The sequence below is a fragment of the Gallinula chloropus genome, assembly GCF_964237585.1.
Source record: "Gallinula chloropus genome assembly, chromosome: 2".
Lineage (NCBI taxonomy): Eukaryota > Metazoa > Chordata > Aves > Gruiformes > Rallidae > Gallinula > Gallinula chloropus.
The window spans coordinates 110,262,214-110,279,918 of record NC_140086.1 but is presented as its reverse complement, the minus strand read 5'-3'; the positions used below and the strand labels follow the sequence as shown (position 1 = coordinate 110,279,918).

The 17,705-nt window shown below is 46.6% G+C and overlaps 1 protein-coding gene across 1 annotated transcript in view; it reads right to left on the bottom strand.

Moving 5' to 3' along the window:
* Positions 1-17,705, bottom strand: part of ITGA9 (integrin subunit alpha 9) — a gene marked incomplete at both ends in the record, with an annotated part of 230,158 nt that extends 212,453 nt beyond the window's left edge. Inside the window, 4 exons of the mRNA XM_084260536.1 lie at positions 266-389; positions 7,042-7,148; positions 8,370-8,497; positions 17,539-17,705. Coding sequence (XP_084116662.1) covers positions 266-389; positions 7,042-7,148; positions 8,370-8,497; positions 17,539-17,705 — 526 coding nt within the window. The remainder of the gene's footprint in view (positions 1-265; positions 390-7,041; positions 7,149-8,369; positions 8,498-17,538) is intronic.

The following is a 17,705-nucleotide window of genomic DNA, read 5'->3' as shown; positions in this document are numbered from 1 at the left end:
CCAAGCTCAGATCAGTATCTACCACTTATTGACATACAGGAGAGAGAGCTACTGTTTCAGAAAGCACAATTCAGAGATATATTACTCCTCTAATACAGTGCAACAACACACAGTAAGTCACAGGACCTGTCCAGTCTTTGTGCCACTCTCCCCACTTCATCCAAAACCCAATGGACAGCTTTGGAAATAAAGGGAAAACGTAGCAGCCATAAAATAAGACAACAGCAATGGAGACATGCTCCACTCCCAGCCCTCACCCCCTTACCTTCATAGCAGGGCAAGAGCTTCCTCCCATTGGGCTGCAGGTTGGGGGGGATGATGTTGCAGAAGCCGTGGGGCAGGATGTACTCTGTCTCGTAATAGATGTTTTTCCAACGGTGTGCACAGGCCTAAACAGACCATATCACATGCATTACTGACCCAGAGTCATGGGAGAGCCCTCTGACCAAGACAGGGCACACATGAATAGGAACTCTCAGCCTGACCTTCCCCCTCACTACCCAGTTGTCCTCCCCATAGGCCCCACACTTTCTGGACAAAATTATCTTCTCACCACTATCTTTCCATAGTCCATGCATGGTAGGTAAGCCACAATCAGTGGCAGAGCACCACACACCGCTCACTCACTCCCACAGGAAAAGAGAGACGGGTTGGGATAAGGACAGTTTACTGACAAAAGTACCACAAACAGAATGATAACAGCCAATTCCACTCACACCCAGTGATAACACAGAGTATGTTACCAACCAGACAATCACAGAGTGCTGTCCAGTGTAAGGATCAACAGACCAACCAAACCACACCCAGACTGTCCTAGAGGCACCAAGTCCATACCCCTCCCAGCCAGCCCCTTTTATGGGGGAGTGATGTCAGGTGGTGTGGAAAACAGCCCAGGCTAACTCAGCTCACCTGTGCTGGCTGCTTGGGGAGGTTGACTCTGGCCTGGTCAGAACCAGGACACCATGATACTGCCTGACCTGGAAATTCTGATCTGAGCCTTCACATGCGCATGACTAGAAAAACAGCAAATCTCAGAATAAAACAGAACCCACGCTGGAGATTTTCAGATCTCTCACTGTGCATGAATCCTCATGGCCAGTGAAGCCTTCCAAAACTAAACATGCACCGATAGAACACAGCTGAGCCAGACATGGGGGAAAATGGGAATAAACACATTTAGATTTTACACAAGAGGATCAGAAGGGATGCTAAGACTCAGCAAGTTAATAAGAATATATTGGAAGGTTATCACACCAGAGGACACACATGTGAGGCAAAGGCTTGTCCTGTGGAAAAAGGCAGCTTTGTTTCTGGTGACAGAAGAACTTGGCCTGGGTTACTGGTAAGGAATTTAAGTGAAAATGACAGATTTTGTGACAGCAAGAGCAGCAACATCAATCAAGGTTCAGATGAGCTACAGAGACAGGGATGTCTTTCCCTTTGTAGTGAAGAATCAGAGCTAAACCAGTCTCACCAGGACATTTGCTCAGTACAACTGCCACATGCAGGCATGCACACAAACAGCGTGGAGCCTGGTTCACACCTTCCCAGAACCCACTTGCTCCAAAAATTAACACTGCGCTGCTGCCAGACAAAACCACAAGTCATCTGATGCTCAGGGGTTAGTTGGAATAAAAGGAGATGAAGTGTGAAACAGCAAGGGCTTTGAACTTGAGCACATGTCATGCCATATCTCCAGCTAGTCTAAGTCACTGAAGTCAGTGTAGATGCGTCAATTTCTATCATTGAAGGCTTGGTCCCATGGGCACAGAGCAGCCACTATGCTACAAATCATCTCCTCCATATACTTTCCACTTTTCCTGGAAACTTTGAGTCAGCCCCCTTTCACAGTCCCCTTACTTGACCCTATCCTCCCCTGATGAGACACCCTCTATCTTCCTCCCCTTTGTGCTACCCCAATTTTCTGCCTCAGCTCCTACGAGCTGAGCACATTGCCCATGGGAGGATCTCACACTAAAAGCTCCATAAACCAGGCATGGTCATGTCACCTATCCAGTAAAGAAACTGGGAAGTGTATCAACAACTGGGAATCCCAAAATTCAATCCAACAGTCAACAGAGGCCCCTTCCCATATAATTAACCACAGAAGGACATAGAAGGTCAATACTACTCTCTTATTTTTGACTGAAACAGAGCAAAACCAGTTGTGCAAAAAACCTGTTCTCCTATTAGCAGGGCTGCATTTGGACTTTGATATCTAATGCTTTCCTAACTTGTGGTACTCAAGAAGCACATTGTTTCCTGAAGATGGCTATCACAGAGGGATAACGAGCAACTTGGGGTGCTGTCAAAAGCTCTGTACTGCCCCATGTGCTGCAGGCTGCCATTCACAAGGACAAAGGCTGCTTCTGATGGCTCCACAGCCAAAGGTACCCATGGAGGCCTGTCAAGAGCAGTTTTGAGGACTCCCTGACAGGTTTGAAGCAAGCTCAGTTATGATTTTAATCCCCCCACACCATTCATTCAAAATCTAACAGTAATACCATGAAACAATGCATAAAATGCTTGTTTTCAGGGTAACCAGGGAACAGCTTCTCTCCCAAAGAATCTGTGCCATGAACACAAATATACACATGCACGGGCCTTTTAGAGACGGCACCCTGAACACACATACCATTATAGCAACATTTTATAATCTCAGAAACTGCAAGGGACTCACATAAATTAACGGCCTAATCTCTCCCAGAGGAGCACAAAAGACAGAGTCGGGGAAAGCAGCAGCATTTCATCACAAGTGGGGAGGCTTTGCTGAGGAGTGAGGTGCAGAGGCCAGGACAGAATAGTATAAAGAGACAAAAAGGAGCTGCTGCAGAGCAGTTAAAGAATCAACCAAAGTTTATGGGCTCGGTTTAGCCATTCTGGGCACAGGTAATGTGTTAGGATTTTGGTTTTTTTGTTTGTTGGGTTTTTTTAATGATCGCTTGTCTGCGCCTTCAACATGCTGCATATTCACTACAGTTTATCACCGACTGATTGAGTATCTCACCATGGCCTTCCCCAGGCTGCCCCATGCCACAGCTGCAGAATTTGACATTTTCCCAGTGGACAGTTCAGCAACTCCCCTTCTTCAAAACTCTGCAGCCACGCAACCAGCACATTTGTCTCTGTGCCACAGCAAAACTCAAAGGTACCTTTCATTCTCCTGCCCTCCCAAAAATGTTTAATTGTATTACAGTATGTGATCCCTGTATAATTCAACTGACGGAAGGTGATGTGCTGTCAAAGGTGGCTACAGCCTTGTAAGCAGAGATCAGTTGCTTGAATTTGATGCCGTGGAGAGGTGTTTGGGGTTTTGTGGGTTTTTTCCTAAGGTGCCTGCAAATAAGAGATAGCTTAGACACCCTTTTTAGATGCAAACCATCGGTGTGCCCCTGAGCAATGAGGAGGCCATGGACACACAGCAGCTGCTGCAGTGCACAGGCTCCAGCTCTATGGTAGAACAGGGAAGAAAGGATGCAAACAGGAAGCTCCATCTCAATATGAGGAAAAACTTTTTTACTCTGAGGGTGACAGAGTGCTGGGGCAGGCTGCCCAGAGAGGTGGTGGATGCCTTATCCCTGGAGGTGCTCCAGGCCAGGTTAGATGGGGTCCTGGGCAACCTTGTGTAGATCCAGGCCTGGAGGTTGGTGGCCCTGCCTGTGGTAGGGAGGGTTGGAACTGTATGATCCTTGGGGTCCCTTCCAACCCAGACCTTTTGCTACAGGGATGGGATTTTTTTATAGACACACATATTAAACGTGCCAGTAAGTCAGCCACTTAAAATGAAAAATAATGGACACTTGATAAAATCAAAGTAACAGCAGATATGGCAGGTAATTAGGATGAACAAGACTGAAGGATGTGGCTTATCTCCAAATCACAATGCACTGTCCCTGGTTCCTCTCCCAACAAAAGTAAAAGGAATTTTGCCGTTTCTGTTTGGAAAGAGCTGTCAATCTCAGCTGCATTACTGCTGCACTTAGATTAATGCAAATATTGACTGGTAGCGTACCCGAGGACAGGAAGCCACCGAACTGCACAGTCAGGGCTTCTGCAGCTAATCTTACTTCTTCATTTGTTTAAATCCCAAATGTCTGATGCTTTTCTGTTAAGTCCGTTACACAGAGAGACCGCTCAGATTTAGTAACATCCTGGCACATTATGGGCTCAAACCCAAATCCCTTTACCAAATATCAGCTGAAGAACCCCATGCACACTCCTCACCTTCCCTACCGCCCCTTCTGCTGAAGCCCGCGCTCTTATCAGGCAATGGGGCATGACAGAAATTTAAGCCACTAAGCAGTCTCAAAGCACAAGGAACAACTTCTTCCCACAAGTCACAATTAAAGCGTGGGAGCCACCCCTCAAACACAGGATGTCAAGCATAAATACCTGTCTTGATGAAAAATAAAAATTAATAAAATAATAATAACAATAATCCAGGGCTACTGAACACAGAGATACCACTCTGACTTAAGGGAATCCCTGGCACAGCGAATAGAGCTGCAGTGCCTGACAATATACACAGCACATACTCATAGCTACTGGGCATCGCTCAAAAGGGTTAGCTGGTCATTTTGTTAGAAGGCTAAAATAGGCAGATGTGGCCCCAAAATTCTTCTCAGAACACCAGTTTCTTACAGGCACTTCAAAGACAACCGCATTTTAAACTGCATTTAATCCTGATCTTTGAAACTACAAGAGCACATTCATTCAATACCATCTGCTTATGGGAAATTCACTTTTTTTTTTCATTAAAAGGTATTTCAAAACAGCGTAACCAACGTGGTGTTAAACAGCAAGGTATGTTCCACCCATGAACAAACCCATATGCCTTCATTCCAGGCTCTGTCTACACACAGATGTGAACAGATGTTTAATTAGTAGTTTAAGACAGAATGCTTTGGTGATAAATATCTCACTGAAATCAGTGAGAATTAGGCATTGAAACACCCTTAAGCGCCTGGACACAATTTATGTGATGAGTGCAGAGTCACCTTGTCAGATGGCTGTTCAGGACTTTTGTAAATCAGCATAACTTGTGGAGACATTGTACCAGTTTAAGTGACACGCCTCCGACTGTGCATTTTACATTAGCTACATTTTGCTTCTAACCTGCTTTATGTCCAAAATTTCTAGCCGCTCAGCCCCAAACTAAGCCCTTGCAGACAACCCACATCTCACAGCCTTGCAGCCTTCCCTCAGCCAGCCAGCAGCCAGTCCCAGCCATGGTAGATGCCTGGCTTCTTCTCCACCAGCTTTACCTTCCTTTGTTGCTTTCGCTTAGGTGTTGCTCCCAGTACAAGACAGGGACCTGTTGGAGTCGAGAGGAGCACCACGAAGATGACCAGAGGGCTGGAGCACCTCTGCTATGAAGACAGGCTGAGAGAGTTGGGTTTGTTCAGCTTGCAAGCAGGCTCTAGAAGACCTTACTGCAGCCTTCCAGTACCTAGAGGGGGCCTACAGGAAAGCTGGAGAGGGACTCTTTACAAGGGTATAGTGATAGAATGAGGAGTAGTAGCTTTAGGCTGAATGAATGGAGATTTAAATTAGATATTAGGAATAAATTCTTCTCTATGAGGGTGGTGTGGCACTGGACAGGCTGCCCAGAGAAGCTGTGGCTGCCTCCTCCTTGGCAGTGTTCAAGGCCAGGTTGGATGGGGCTTTGGGCAACCTGGTCTAGTGGAGGGTGTCCCTGCCCATGGAAGGGGGTATGGAACTAGATGATCTTTAAGGTCTTTTCCATATCAAACCATTTTATGAAATCATTAGTTGCTTGTACCACTCTTCTAGCATGAATGCCTTAATTGTGTGCTCTGCTGTATGATGCACTCTCTTTTTCTGCCACCTCTCTATTTCCAAACACACCTAAAACATTCAAGAGAAAGTAAAGCATCGGCCAGGCCCCATAGCCCTGACAAGAGACGACCAGATAAAATCCCACAGGAATGTATAAAAACCACCTGCACCCCCACAGGGAAGTTGAGTGTGTGAGGACTTGGGGCTTTTTTGTTCTCTAAGAAAACCCCGTTCGCATGAAGCAGCTTTGTCCACATTGGCTCACACAGGTGGTTGGCACAGTAATCACCACACGAGATCCTCCTTACTAGCCGCTTTGTGACAGCTTGGTGACACGTACCAGGGCCATCCCCTATTGCACTGAAAAGATGGGGTCATACTGCAATTTTCCAACTCCCAAATAGCGATGTTTACAATCAGATTGTTGTCAGGGTTACTCTGACATTTGCCTGCCACATATAATACCTGCAACATGTTGTTGCAGTTTCTTTTTTTCCCATTCCAGTTAACATTCCTGCAGACAGCCTCACTAGGCTAGAGAGCCAGAACCCAACTGCAAACATAAAACACAGACAGCTATTGATCATAATATACCTGTGTATTTTAGAAGGATTTTTGCCTGGCTGTCTTTGTTTTCTTTCCAGCATGGAAAATGTTACCCTGCAAAGAGAAATTTCCCATTCTAAGGATCACATCTGCTCTCCTTGACCTGCCTATGTGCAATGGTCTCCATGAAGACAACAAGGCCACCCACACACAACCACATCATCTCTACTCTCAACACATCTGCCCTGCTAACGGAAAATTAATATACGTGAAGAAAAAAACATCACTACAAAGACTCATCTTACGCCTGCCATAAGTTCTGACAGGCTCAGGGAAAATGGATGCATACATACTCCCTACACAGACACGGGCAAATGAGAAAAAGAACTAACTAGCAGGTACCTCCCAAGCAAAGTTCTATTTATACTCTTCAGAGATCTAATCCATCAGATTTAGGAGGAAGCCCTTGGGTGACACAAGTCAGGTGTGACGGCTTTGAAGTCCTCCCTCTATAAATACAGCTTTCTGGCTGGGGCTCACTTTTCCTTCCGCTTGAAGGAAGGGACCACAGACTTTTGCTGCCCATAAAGCTGGACTCTGTCAGTCACTGCCAAACACATTAATCCTGACGTGTTTAGCATTGGAGTCAGACAGCAGTAATAGTTTTAATGAGATCAAAGAAAAGAAGGGACTTACCAGCACACTTCCACCAGCCTTGGGCTGTCTAGCCAGGCTCACGCCCATCCATTCATCATCTCTGTCTTCTTTGCAGGTCTTTCCGCAGAGCGTGCCCCGAGAATTGCCTACAGAAAGGAGGAAAAGAGGAGACCTGAGTTTTAAATACCCACTGAAGAATCCCTACAAGAAAAGAGATTGCCCATCAAACATCTGCTTGATGGTGGTATTCTTTTCCCTCCCGTCCTGATCATTATTTCCTGTATGCATTAATCAGGGTGATGCTCTCACTCTTGCTGGACACCACACAAACAATGCAGTGGGGGACAGACCCTGCAGCCAGCAGCTATTACAGCATGTCCACAGCTCCAACTGAATAAACCATCCAACTCAAGTCAATGGAAGAGATGTGGGATTGCCTGCAGAATGCTAATTATGAAAAAAACTACTCTTGAAAATGAGATCTGGGGCACATAAAAAAAAAATTGAGGCCTAAATATTTAGTCCTGTCAGGTAGTATTCACTGACCCATGACAGACAGTTTACATGACAGTAGCTGGACAAATCAAACTTAACAAAACACTGTTTTAACATAAGTAAGTGTCACAGAAATGAATTTTACGTGACTTGGTCATGAAAAGACGAGTAATACTAACATGCCTTCTTTACAGGCAGAGAAAGCAGTAACACACACACCACTGAGAAAACTGAATATTAAAAGACTTCCATTTTCTCCGTTACAATCCAGTACATAGGTTTAGATCAGTTTTGCTTTAGGAGTCCTCCAACCCCTGATTCAGGGAGTATGTCAGAGAAACCAAAGTTGATCCTGACAATGAGCAATAGCATACAAGTACAGCGCTCAGAGGAACTTTTCTTCCTTTAGCAAAAAAAAACAAATCCAAGAAATGATTTTCTGCATTGCAAGGAGCCCACAGATCACCATGTTGCTAATAACGTCACACACATCACCTGGGGTCATCCCATACCTCCTTATTTCAGCACTGCCTGGAATAGGCAACAGCACTCCCAACTGCCCACAGAGAGGCTGCAAAGTAACAATGAAGCAGGTGGAGAAAAGAGAGTGACTTTGCGTAAGCAAGAGGGGAGAAAAATCCACCATTGTCTGGTTATTCACTGGAGAGCTTGAGGAAAGGCACTGGGAGGAGAGCAGCACCAGGTGGGATGCTATTTCATAACGCTGAACCTTTGCTATTGGTGCTCAAAATCTATCAGGAGAGGCTGACGGATCCTTCTCAGAGTATCTTCGAGGCTGTTAGAGAATGGCTACCTGTTTTGGGATGGATGGTGGTTTTGGTTCTCCCCCCAAAAGAATCCTAACTACCCACCTCGCCCCATATCCAGTTCTGTGCATCTTCTCTCAGGGTTGGTATGGATTCTACATTTAAACACTGCTCCTGGGGACTGAACAGAGGTGCTGTATTTAGATTCTGCCTTGGGAGCACCGACCAAGACCCTGGAAGCAAAAAACAGAGTAACAAGTGATTAATTTCAGGAGAAAAGGAAAAATAATAAACAAAACAGCAGCAAGGGTCACATAGCCAGAGCTTCCACAACAAAAGGACTTTTTCTCAGCAACTTTGTAAAATTATGACATGGATTCATAAAATGGAAACTCCATGCACAATTAAAGGCATTTTCCCCCCAGTGAAGCCACAAATACTTCAAAAAGTTAAATAATCATTGGCATTCAAAGCAATCCCCCCTACCCCACCCCCACAAAAGCATTTAGGAAAGTATTAGCATGGCCAAGACCAGCTGCATTCATTTTCCCTCTGTTTTAGGTACACCTCTATCGATCTGAGAACCCACAAGGGTCAATACAGATGCCCCACAAGATGATGGAACCCAAACTGGAGGGCTTGCCAGCCAGCTGAAGATTAACAAACTTGTTTAGAAAGTTGAGGTACCCCATTCTCAGAACATTTTATGTAATTACAGCTTTAAAAAAGAAAAAAAAGAGCCCAGACCCACAAAAAAACCCAGCCAATAACATGGGAGCCAATGTCCTCTGCCATGCATTGCTATCAACCCACATTCGTTATTAAGGCTGTGAAGACTCTACCCGAACTATTTTATTCCTCCTGAGAGCTGGGAAGCACCAATGCACAGCTTTGACCATAGGGTTCCTTAAAAGACTTCTCATCTTTTTTAATCATGTGTCTAATCATCCAGTTAACTGTTTAGCAAGCTGGCAGCAGCTTGTGCCCTAAGGGATGCTTTGTGAGGTGGATTACAGGGGCAGCAGAAATATTAAGGGAGCACTTTTACCACCTCCTCATTAAAGGGACAGTCTTTGCTGCCTGATTGTAAGCCCAGATCTGGGTGCATGAGGGTGAGGAGGGAGATCAAGCATGAGGAAGGCAGCTCCAGGCAAGACAGGGGAGGGCATCAGGTTGTTCAGCATCAGTTCTGCAGATACCTTTGCGGTGTGAGGTTGAGCAGAGCTGCATGTAAGAAAATCCTCACTGAAGTTAAGCCCAGGGCTGGAGCTCAGGGCAATCATTTCTAAACGACTGAGCCTCCAACACTCCCTTGAATGGATACAGCCTGTTACCTGGGAGGCAGCAGCTGCCCAAGAAAACACTGCTCTTTGTTTACCCAGTCAGTACCCAGTACAAAGTCAGTCCCCATACTCAGCCCACCCACAGTGCAGGTGGACAGCCCAGCACCAGCCCCAGAATTGAAGGTTTCTCTGTTTTAAACAGCTTGTCCTTCACCCTCTAATTTAAAATTCCACCCCCAGCCACTACCCATCATCACAATGCCAGTAAATGCAGGGAGACCTGAAGCACAAGGTACACATGTGTCCAGGTTCAGCCAGAGTAGCACATCTCCACTGCTGTGACACACACTTCCTTGGATGTGGCAAAACCTTACCACAGCATTTGGAAATAGGGTTATGAAGAGATTCCCCCAATCCACATTAAGTGACTGTTTTCTCCCAGGTTACATTTGGGGAAGTTTGACAGGGCTGCACACCACAACACACATCATGTTTTCACAAGTGAGAAGAATTAACATCCAAAATATTTAGGTTGCTAAGACCACACCTACAAAGCCTGCACACATTGGAGAGCGGGCGTACAAGAGCCTGAAATAATAGCTCCAAATGGAAATCCCACCAGGCAGGCAGGAGGCAGGAAAACAAATGCTAATCATTTCACTTACACAGGTGATGAATGCGTGTCATTCGCTTATTGACATTAATGGGGTCTAACAAAAATAAATTATGGGGGGATAATACCAGCTTAAAGAGTTACGGGCTCAAATTGCAAGTGGCAAGAAACTGTTTCTATGACCTGTTATAACAATAAAATGATACAGGCCACACTGACCTTCAGTTTGCTTCTACTTTGCTAAAGTACATACGATTCTGCAGTAAGTTCACAAGATAACTGGGGTTGCAGAATGCGAGACAGACCTGAAGGAGCCTAAATCACAAAGGTTCTTCAGCTCTCTTTGAAAAACTTAATGGGAAAAATAGTAATTAATGCTATGAGCAGGCTACTGGCATGAACAATATTGCTGCCTTAAGAAAATATACCTTTTACAAAGTAAATGTCTGTTGCTGTTTCTTCATGTGGACTGAGCAGAAGGAAGAAACCAGTAAAGGCAGCTGGTAACATATGCCAAAAGCAGATCTGTTTTGGATCGTCCTGAATGTCCATATATTTATATTTCACCTACATCACACACTTTGTCATCCTAGCATCTTGTCTTACTCTTTTACTCTTGCACCTAGGTGAAATTTTGGCAGATCCTCCTGTTCTACCGTGCACTACCCATGCTCACCCATGCCCTGAAATGGATTACCTTCAGGGAGATGGGAGGTTTTCTGTTGGTTCACATGCCTTTTGGCTGGTCAAGTTGTTATTTCAGCTGGGATAGAGTTAATTTTCTTCCTAGCTGCAGGTATAGTGCTGTGTTTTGGCTTTAGGATGAGCATAAGGTTGATAATGCTATGATGCTTTGGTCGCTGCTAGGGAGTGTTTACACCAAGTCAATGACTCTCCAGCATCCTCATACTGCCCTGACATCGAGGAGGCTGGGGGTGCACAAGAAGCTGCAAGGGGACATACCCAGGACAGCTGACCCAAACTGACCAAAGGGACATTCCATACCATGCAATGTCGTGCTCAGTATATAACTTGGGGGAAGCTGGCCAGGGGTTTAGACCACAGCTCAGAGACTAGCTGGATATTGGTGGTCTGCAGGTGGTGAGCAACTGAGCTGCACATCACTTGCTTGGTATATTCTATTATTATTATACTCTTCCTTGTCTGTCTTACTTTTTCCCTTTTCCTTTATCTCAACCCATGAGTTTTCCCTTTCTCTCCTCCCCACCCACCAATTGCTCACTCCCACCCCCACTCCTCGGGATGGAGGACAGAAACAGCTATGCAGTTGTTTTAGCTGCTTGCTAGGTTAAACCCCAACAACCACCTACTTTGGTTTTATTCAGCAGTTTGAGACTGGAATATATCTTTCTTCAGGAAAAGTCCCTTACTCTTTCCTTAGTTTCCATATGCAATAGCCTAACTGTTGGAAGAAAGTCACCTACTTAACCATCATGAGAACTCTCCAACAGACCTGGATAAAAGACTCATTATCACCTGAATATTTTGGACTTATTCAGCAAGACAAGCACTTGTTTTCTATCTCCCCAGGACGTTACAACAAAGCTGCAACCAGAGAAGGTGTTTTTCTCACATACTGTAAAGAAACTGAAATACATCTTAAAACAAAGCCTTTGAGTCTAATACAGTCTTGTTGCATTTCAGGGCTGTGGAGTCTTGCCCGGCATAAACACAGAAGACATATAAACAGCCAGCAGAAGTGCAACCTTGTCCTTTTGCTATTATCAGGCAAGCTTTTAACTTATTCCTGCTAATTTAACCAGCTTTCATTTAAAATAGCCTAATTCTGTGGTACAGCTTTCCTGTGCTGCTATAGGACTACATGGGTTGTCAGCAAGCAAGCACCAGCAGCTCTCCAGCCTTCTGCCAAAAGGCTTATGATGCGGGCAGTACTCCTTGCAGAGGGTGTTGATGAGTGCAGGTTCTCACCACAACCATCATACTCCGCAGGAAGCCTCTAGGACATGAAGGCAGCCTGGAGAAACCCATCCAGAGAAAGAGATTATTTTCTGTGGCAGAGAACTGAGGGCAAGAGGAGTGGGGTCTGAGACCATGTCTAGGGTCAAGCACTTTTGCTTGACATGCCCAGAACTCTTTAAGAATTGGCTTCATCTTGCTGGCTCGGTGAATGAAGCATTCGGCTCTAAGCCAACATGAGGAGCAATAGCAGTAGGCAGAGAGGACATTTAACCTTCTCTTCTTGCATCCATACCCATGCGATCAAGGACAAAACCCCTCATCTGTATGGAGACACCTATGCAGCTGCACAGCCAGAAGCCAACACATTCCAAGAGCCACAGCGGTCAATATTAATGGATGACTAGAAGCTTTTTTGGCCACAGGGAAATCCACACCTCCTTAAAATTACTTCCTGCAGAATAGTGACTATCATTTCTCTGGTGATTGACCCTCGGGACATACAGATTTGGAAATTAAGTGCTGCATTTAGCAGAAGGTACAGTGAATGAGTGTGTCAAGCTGACCAATGGCATGGAGAGATGCCAAGCACATTAAGCATCAGCCTACAGCATGCCAGCAGCAATTAGGCAATTGTAGCTCAAGGACTAGGGAGTGTAGGTACATCACCCCACTGCAATGTTAAGTGGCAGAGAAAAAAAGTCTTTAAATATCCTTACATACCACAGCTGATTTCAAAAACAGCAGTGGGGAGGGTGCACCACCAGCAGGTCAAGGGAGGTGATTCTGCCCCTCTATTCTGCTCTTGTAAGACCTCACCTGCAGTGCTGCTTCCAGCTCTGGGGTCTCCAGTACAAGAAAGACACTGAACTGTTGGAGTGAGTCCAGAGGAGGACCACGAAGATGATCAGGGGCTGGAGCACCTCTCCTATGAAGACAGCCTGAGAGAGCTGGGTTTGTTCAGCCTAGAGAAAAGAAGGCTCCAGGGACCTAATTGTGGCCTATCAATACTTAAAGGGGACCTACAGGAAAGTGTTCACTTTTGATAGGACAAAGGGCAACACCTTCAAGCTGAAAGAGGGCAGATTTAGATTAGACAGTAAGAAGAAATTCTTTACTATGAGGGTGGTGAGGCACAGGTTTCCCAGAGATTCTTTGTGGAAGCCCCATCCCTGGAAATGTTTAAGGCCAGGTTGGATGGGGCTTTGGGCGACCTGGTCTAGTGAAGGTGTCCCCGCCCATGGCTGGGGGGTTGGAATTAGATGATCTTTGAGGTCACTTCCAACCTAAAGCATTCTATAATATACCAGTTGAGGCTTCACAAGGAAGGTCTCTCTGTCAATTGCTAAGCCCTCAAAATAAAATCAACAGTACTTCATCCATTACATGCAAAGTAAGAAGCAGGAGGTTGACACATGGGATGGCCTGTGACTAACAACAGCAAGCCCAGGTTGCCTGAAACGCCATGGCAGCACCTACAACATCACTACATCACTCGTGCAACACAATGTTGTTCACAAAACGCCCAGCTTCCATGGGGTCAGACTGCTCCCATGTCTTCCTTCTGGTAGCACACCAGCATGTCATGCACTAGCCACATGTATCCATCAGTGTGAGATGCAGAACAGCCTTCACGTGTCAGCAGCAGCGCAATCTAGGGAAGAGCGGAGCCAAAGGAATGAAGCAACAACACAGAAACCAGGCTCATTCCTTATTGTAAAACTCACAGTAGGACATCATGCAATCAAATTGGCTCCATTACTTTTTCATGCCAGAGCATGTTGCCAGAAAGTGTAACACTGTTACCCGGATTACTGAGGGATTTCATGGTGTCAGCAAGAAGGGGGCATAGGGAGGGGAAAGAAGAGAGATAAAGTAGCATCCTATTTGAAAAAAGAACGCTCTGAGATGTCATGTTATTAACATTATTTTACTGGGGCAAGATTGACATTTGTTTCTTCTTAAACTGTCTGAAGGAAAGCAGAGGAAGCAACATTCTTGGTCGCTTTGTAGGGTCTTTACTCCAAGGTTCAAAATTACATCCAGAAAACAGAAGCACTCAGCCTGCCTCTGCTCCAAATGCAAGCAGCCACCTGGTTCCCTACTCGACTGAAAATGGCAATGATGGGGAACCGGGTAAATCTTGAAAGATTTACAGTCATAAAACCTGCTCAAGGAAGGAAACGGAGACACTGTCAGGAACACAATAACCCCAGCACATCTGCACTGACAGACATTGCTCCGGACGAAAACTGTGCAAAACCAGCTCGGAAACAGGCACAGCTGCAATGGGCTATTCCTTCAGACAGGTGAAAGGCACTGACATACTCCACTGTCACAGTGGAAGCTGAACGCCCATAATCCACTACAAGTTCTGTGTCAAGGGCTGTGTAGTAGCCTGACTATTCACATTTGTCTGACATATTTCAAACCAAGTTTCTTCTCCTCCCATTTCTTCCTGTAAGAATGTTCAGCTCAGATAAACAGAAACACAGAACCATTTACGGTGGAAAAGACCTTTCAGATCATCAAGTCCAACCCTTAACCTAGCAGTGCCAAGTCCAACCAGTAAAACATGTCCCTAAGGACCTCATCTGCAGGTCTTTTTAAATACCTCCTGGCATGGTGACTCAACCACTTCCCGGGGCAGCCCATTCCAGCCCTTGACAACCCCTTCACCTGGAAGAAATGTCTCCCTAATATCCAACCTAGACCTCCCCTGGTGCAAGGTGAATACCAGGCCCTGATATTCAGAGCAAGAAGCCCTGAACTGTCATGCCAACACTCTCAAGTGCTTGACAGCATATTAACACATCAAACAACACTACTTAGACAGGCAGGAGCCCCATCAGCCTCAGATCTGGCCCATCCCATTTTTGCAGGTTCACATAGTGCACAGCTCACAGGGCAAGCCATGAATGTCCAAACTGCCACTGCCTAAAGCCAACGTAGCTTGACTGCTGCCCACTGCAGAGCATAGGCCAAATGGACAGGTCTATAAAGGGCAGGAAGAAAAGCTGTGGGCAGACCCCAACAATAATCTTATGACCATTAAGAGGCGCTCTACGCAACAATGGGATGAATAGAAAACACTTTTACCACATGCTCCCCATAACATATTTCAGTCTTTCCCCAGAATATCACATTCGAAAGGGAAGAAAAAAACTTCACAGTTCCAAGGGATATTTAAGATTCTGCACAGTGCAACAACCGTGGCTTTAAAACAGAACTGGAAGCCATTCTGCCCTACTGGGTTGAAAGGGGCATCACTAGAAGCACAGAGAAGGGTCCTGCCCTTTGATGGTCCAAATGCCAGGGAAGACTGGACAGAACTTTTAAACTTTCCAGAAGAAATATGTTAAATGCTTAGAACTGGTGCTGTATGCAAAACCCCCTGCTTGCCCCTCAGAAGGCACCCACGCCACACAGGGCATGGCATCTCCAGAGAGCTAACAGGAGGCTGCATACACTTTTAAGAGCAGAGGGATTCACAACTGTCCCGTGATCTTTAGGCTGGACGCACATATTAAGAGTGCAATTGCACATGGCAAACTACAGCAAAGGAGATTGGAAGAGGTGTATCATACCTCCCAAACTTCTTATCCCAGTCGCTGCTGGGCACGGGATTTGAAAGTACTCATGAAAACAAGCTCCCCAGTTCCACAAGGAAGAGAGAAGTACCAGTGGTGACAATCCCACCCTCCTGATTTCTGACAGCCCAGTACTAATGCTGGTCATATCAAGCTGCTGTTGGCCCTTCTAGGTGTAGCTCTAACACATAGCAATTTATTTACGTAAAAACACTTCTTGGTTGTGGACACTTTTTGTTTCCGGGCAGAGAAGGTCCATTTTCAGAGAACTGGAGTTTGCAAGGCTGCAGTTTTTACTTCTGAGCACCAGACCTCTTGCAGACAGCTGCCTTCAGACACCCAACACCGCAGAGTGCAGCATCATTTCCAGACAAAGTGGGACACCAGGGAGAGTCTCCTCCCTGCTCAACCTTCCCTTCCACTAAAGAAAAAAAAAATAAAAATCACACCAACAGGTGCTATCTGAAGGTAATTCATGTTATCAATCAGAACAGCAGACACCAACACAAGGAGCAACAAATTCTATCTCCTTCATCTGCCCTGTACCCCACTACATCAGCATTTCATTCACATCACTGTGAATCCCCAGTGATTTCTGCCAAATACAAGCGGCTTTCAGCCTTCGCATCCTTTGTTGGATCCTGCTCCAAGTTAAGCATTGCTTTAAACTGAGAGCTTTTCTTCTCCCAGAGCACTTTCTCTCTATGAAGTCTTCTGATAAGTCCTTAAAAATGAACGCCCCGTGAAAGCCGCTATGCAGAAAGGCCAAGCACACAACTACTTGTGAACTAAAGGGTGTGAAAGAAACTCATTTTTGAGGAACTGGACGCCAGCATGAATACATTGATTTATATCACAGTGCACCACAGTTCCAACATCAACAGCTGAGCGATCGGACCATATCTAAGTGCAAAAGATAAAGACAAGCTTTGTGGACATTCATTGGCATGGTTGGCTCCTGCTCCCCTTAGGAGTGCACCAGATGACATCAACTGGGTCCAATTAAGAGAAATCAGTTTTAATTCTAACAAAGAGGCTCTGACCCAGACAACAGAGAGGCAGACTTCGCTCCAAGGCTCTTCTCAGTCAACGGGAAAAACAAGCAGCCTGCATAATTTTGTTGAGATGTAGACAAACTTTCTATCATCAAAAAGAAGATGTAATAAAAATTACATCTCAATTCCCGCTGCAGTCCCAGAGAGAAAGCACACGCCTCCTGATCTGGAAGCGTGTCCACAGGCACCGGAGGGATCTCCTTCCTCGCAAGGCAGGGAGAGGGGAGATGGATGAGCGCTGCCGGTGCCCCCAACGCGCTGCTCCCGCCGGAGGTTACCGACACTAACATATTCCCCGTTATCCAGGCCGTGACTTATCTTTCATCCCCACCCGTGCGTTTTCTCTCCAGGGGATGAGCTAAATATTTCTCTCTCCCCCACCTCGCCCCAGCCGCCGGGGCGGCACCGTGGGCACTCGAGGACAGCGAGATCCCGATGCCAGTTGCCGGCCCGGGAAGGGCACCTCCGCGTTAAAACACCGCCCGAGGAGGGGAACCCCGGTTTACATGAGTGTGAACCGCCACCCCACCGCACCCCGCCCTCCCCGCACACAACAGGCGCGGAGCCGCAGCGCTGCCTCCGCCGCGCCGGCGGGACGGGGCGCTGCGGAAAGAACGCGGCCAAGAGCCTCCGCAGCCGGGGCCGAGGCGCGGGGTCCCGCTCCCCGACGGCGGGACGGGCGGCTGCCCCGGGGGATGCCCCAGCAGCCCTGGCCGATTCCCCGGCCGATGCCCCGGCAGCTCCGCATCCCAACGGCTTCGCCGCCCCCGGGCGCGCAGAGTCCGCGCTACTCACCACCGCGTGCTGTCGTGATAGTGCTGCAGCACCGAGTACCCGAAGAAGGAGCCATTTGGTCCCTGGAAAACCACGGGGCGACCCACGTCCACGTTGTAGGAGCGCACTTGAGCCACCCACAGCAGCGCCCACAGCACCCGCGCTCCACGCCGCGCAGCCGCCTGCAT